Source organism: Micropterus dolomieu, linkage group LG02 (assembly GCF_021292245.1).
Source record: "Micropterus dolomieu isolate WLL.071019.BEF.003 ecotype Adirondacks linkage group LG02, ASM2129224v1, whole genome shotgun sequence".
NCBI classification, from domain to species: domain Eukaryota; kingdom Metazoa; phylum Chordata; class Actinopteri; order Centrarchiformes; family Centrarchidae; genus Micropterus; species Micropterus dolomieu.
The window spans coordinates 11,323,308-11,326,639 of record NC_060151.1 but is presented as its reverse complement, the minus strand read 5'-3'; the positions used below and the strand labels follow the sequence as shown (position 1 = coordinate 11,326,639).

Here is a 3,332-nt window from a genome sequence, read left to right as displayed (position 1 = left end):
TGTGTAAAAGACATCTTGTCACACTGTAAAAAGGGATATTTTTATTAGCAGGGCATTGCAGGTCAGCCCATGAGGTGATAATGCCTACTACACACCAAAAAACTAAATTGTCGATGCACTAAATATGAATTGCTATTCTTTAATCCTTATTAATCAACACTTATCATTGGTGATTCCATAAGAAGAAATGTGCGATTCTTTAATGCCGTCACACTCCGTTTTCCCGGTGCTAAGGTTATTGATATCTTAAAGCTCCAGGTTTTACTGCCATCGCTCCCATCCTCTATCAAAAGAGTAATAGTCAATGTGGGAGCAAATGAGGTAGCTCGTAAGCAGTCTGAGTTGACCAAATTAGATTTTAACTTTCTTTTTAACTTCATAAAGCAGTGCGGGAAGTCCGTGTTTGTCTCAGGTCCCATCTCCTCAGTTCACAGCGGCGCTGGTCGTTTTAGCAGACTTCTCAGCCTCCATGACTGATTACAAGTTGCCTGTAGGGCTAATGAAATGTGCTATATTGATAACTTTAATATCTTTTGGAAACGTCGTTCTGTTTTTAAAAAGGGATGGACTTCACCCGAACAGACTGGGATCACAAATGCTAGCTGCAAATATACAGCATGTGGTGCAGTCTTCAGCACTTAACTGACTATTTACATTCCACACTCACTGTCTTCCCCTCCCCCTTCCTGTTTTGCAACAGGCCACTGCCTGAGCACTACATTTTTTATCAACTATTATACAGTTGGACAAAGTGGTTATGATTAATGATTTTAATATTCACATTGATGATGCCTGTAGTTTTGCTGCTTGGTATATCACTGAATCATTTAATTTTGTTCAACATGTGTCCGGTCCCACACACATTAAGGGTCTTACATTGGACCTTGTTTTTACCCTTGGGTTGAATATTGATTGCATTTACTCAGAGGAACTGCATATCACTGACCATAACTGTCTTTTTCAACCTCTCCTTTAATTTGGACTCTGTGCACAGAAAACATATAAGTAGCTCCCGCATCATAAACAGCCTCTCAGCTGAAAAGGCAGCTTTTGACAAAGACGCAGTTCTATCTCACCATACTGATATTAATAATCTTGTCCACTCTTTTAATTCACATTGCACTGCAGTCCTGGATCAAGTGGCTCAGAGTAAAACGAGACCTGATGGCAGTTATTGTTAGCGGACTATGTCAAAAACTCACTTCAAATTGCATTTTCTGTAAAGACAACATTAGCGTCATCCACAAGTTCTTTCAGGTTGGTTGTGTCCATGGCTTTTGTCGGACCAGCAGCTAAATAATCAAAAGTATTCAATTAATTCTATGAAACACAGAGAAGCAAGAAACTTTCAGATTTTGTGAAGCTGTACCATCCAGTGTTTTTAGAGATTTTTATTGTATAAATGATAAATCTGAAAAATCTTACAGAGCATACATTTCAACAGGTACTTTAATAGCATATTTAAAAATTCAACATTGTTACACAAACAATTTTATGAATGCTACACTTTCCGAAGTATAATGACAACTCACGCTGTACTGTTTATTTATGGCCCGACCAATTTCTGCATTAGTGGCAGACAAACAGCGAAAGGACTGCCTTACACATGGCTACTAACTACACTGCTTACGTTGGAGCTGTAATCATTGCTGGTAGGCCCCGCAAAGGCAGCAAGGGTCCTATTTACATTTGGGTGCAATTTCACTGCGTTTCATTTGGTTGAAAAAGTTTTAAATCATATGTATGTAAAATTGTACCCAAAAACAATTTTTATGAAAATTGTACCTCCAGGACGTCCTGATGTTATCAACCGTAAGGATGTCTGAATTACACCTTGATAAGTGAGAAAGTACAAACATGACGGGTGGTTAAATCCCACTTGACCATTCGGTGCTCGTGTTGCCTCTCCCCTGAACCCATATCCTCCCTCCCAACTACTCAGGTATGGCTGCGGTTACAACTTTACTGTAGGGTCCGTACCGGCCAAACTTGTCTTTCCCCACCACAGCGACACACACCTTGTGCCCCGGCTTGTACCTGCTGATCAACACACACATGGGCAGAGTGATGGCCTTCACCTCACCAAGGCTATTCCATTTTGGGAAGACGCCACTACCCTTAACCTTTTCCATAGTCATATAGACGCTGCAACAGAGAGAGAAAGAGAGCGTGTTAAAAAAGTGAGCCACTAAAAAAGGCAAAGAGAGCTGTACTGAAGACCACTATCTGGCTGAACTCTGCTTCCATCTGGTGGTTGTAAGTTGACATAAGCAGTATGGCGTAAAATTCTTTTGACAGATGTGTGAAAAGATATCACTCCTCTAATCAACCTGTTTGAGAGTGGCTGCTTGTTTCAGAAGCAGAGCAATGATGGCAATTCATCTGATTCACATGTGCCAGATGGCGACAACATCTGGCACACTACTTGTCTCAGATGGCGACAGCTATTCTAGTTTTCATTCTAGCAGCATCTAAAATCATGTATCTACTAGAGCTTATTTAGTCCATCTAGTCAATCAATCAATTAGTTGATCCAGAGAAAAATAATTAGAGCACATTGGAACTCATTAATGGTGTGATTTTAAATGAAGAAATTGTGAAGAAAGAAAATGCTACACATTCTCAGGTTCAATCTTCTCAAATGGCAGGATTTGATGCTTTACTTTGTTATGTATTATAGTAAACAGAATACATCCGGCTGTGTCCTCCAAACTCGACCAAAAGAATGATCCATTTCTCAGCTGCATTTGTTGGAGCTATTGGACTGGGACAAATACAGCATGAAAGAGGCAGTCCCTTAAACGGTAAACTACTACATTGATGTGACTTTTTCCAGTCGGGAGCAGGGCTGAAACCTGCCTACTATCTCTCGCACGCTGCTGCTTCTCTCACCTGTAACAATCCATGGGCGGCGCAGAAGGGTCTTTCTCCTCCACGTTCCAGAGCACAGAGAGGCCAGCGGGGTTCCTGATGAGAGCAAGCTGGACTTCTGGTTTCTGGGGGATGTTGTATGAGGCTGCTTCCATGCTCAGAATGGAGGGGAAGGTGGTGGAGGGAAGAGGAGGATACGAGAGCTCATCCTTAGGTTTAGAAAAGGGAGAAGCAGTGGAAGTTATTGAGAGTAGCAAACAGTCAAGAGAATTACTAGTGTGGGTTAGTGTGAGTGTGTGTATTACCTGATTTGAGCCTGTGTGCGTGGGACTGTTACTGTCGCCAAAAGTGAGAGGTTCTACTTTCACCCTCTCAGCCTTTGGCTCTGTGACATTGTTTTCTTTTTCCTGTTGATCTTCTGGCTCTTTCTTTATGACCCTGATAAACTTCTGAATGACACA

General features: G+C 41.4%; 1 protein-coding gene across 1 annotated transcript; it reads right to left on the bottom strand.

Annotated features, from left to right (window-relative positions):
* Positions 1-1,376: 1,376 nt before the first annotated feature.
* LOC123963592 (activating transcription factor 7-interacting protein 2-like) lies at positions 1,377-3,326 on the bottom strand. Its single transcript, XM_046040541.1, has 3 exons — positions 3,177-3,326; positions 2,893-3,080; positions 1,377-2,145 (listed from the first exon to the last, which is right to left on the bottom strand). Exons 2-3 carry the CDS (start codon positions 3,024-3,026, stop codon positions 1,935-1,937), a joined length of 345 nt encoding a protein of 114 aa, XP_045896497.1. The 5' UTR covers positions 3,027-3,080; positions 3,177-3,326; the 3' UTR covers positions 1,377-1,934.
* Positions 3,327-3,332: the final 6 nt, after the last annotated feature.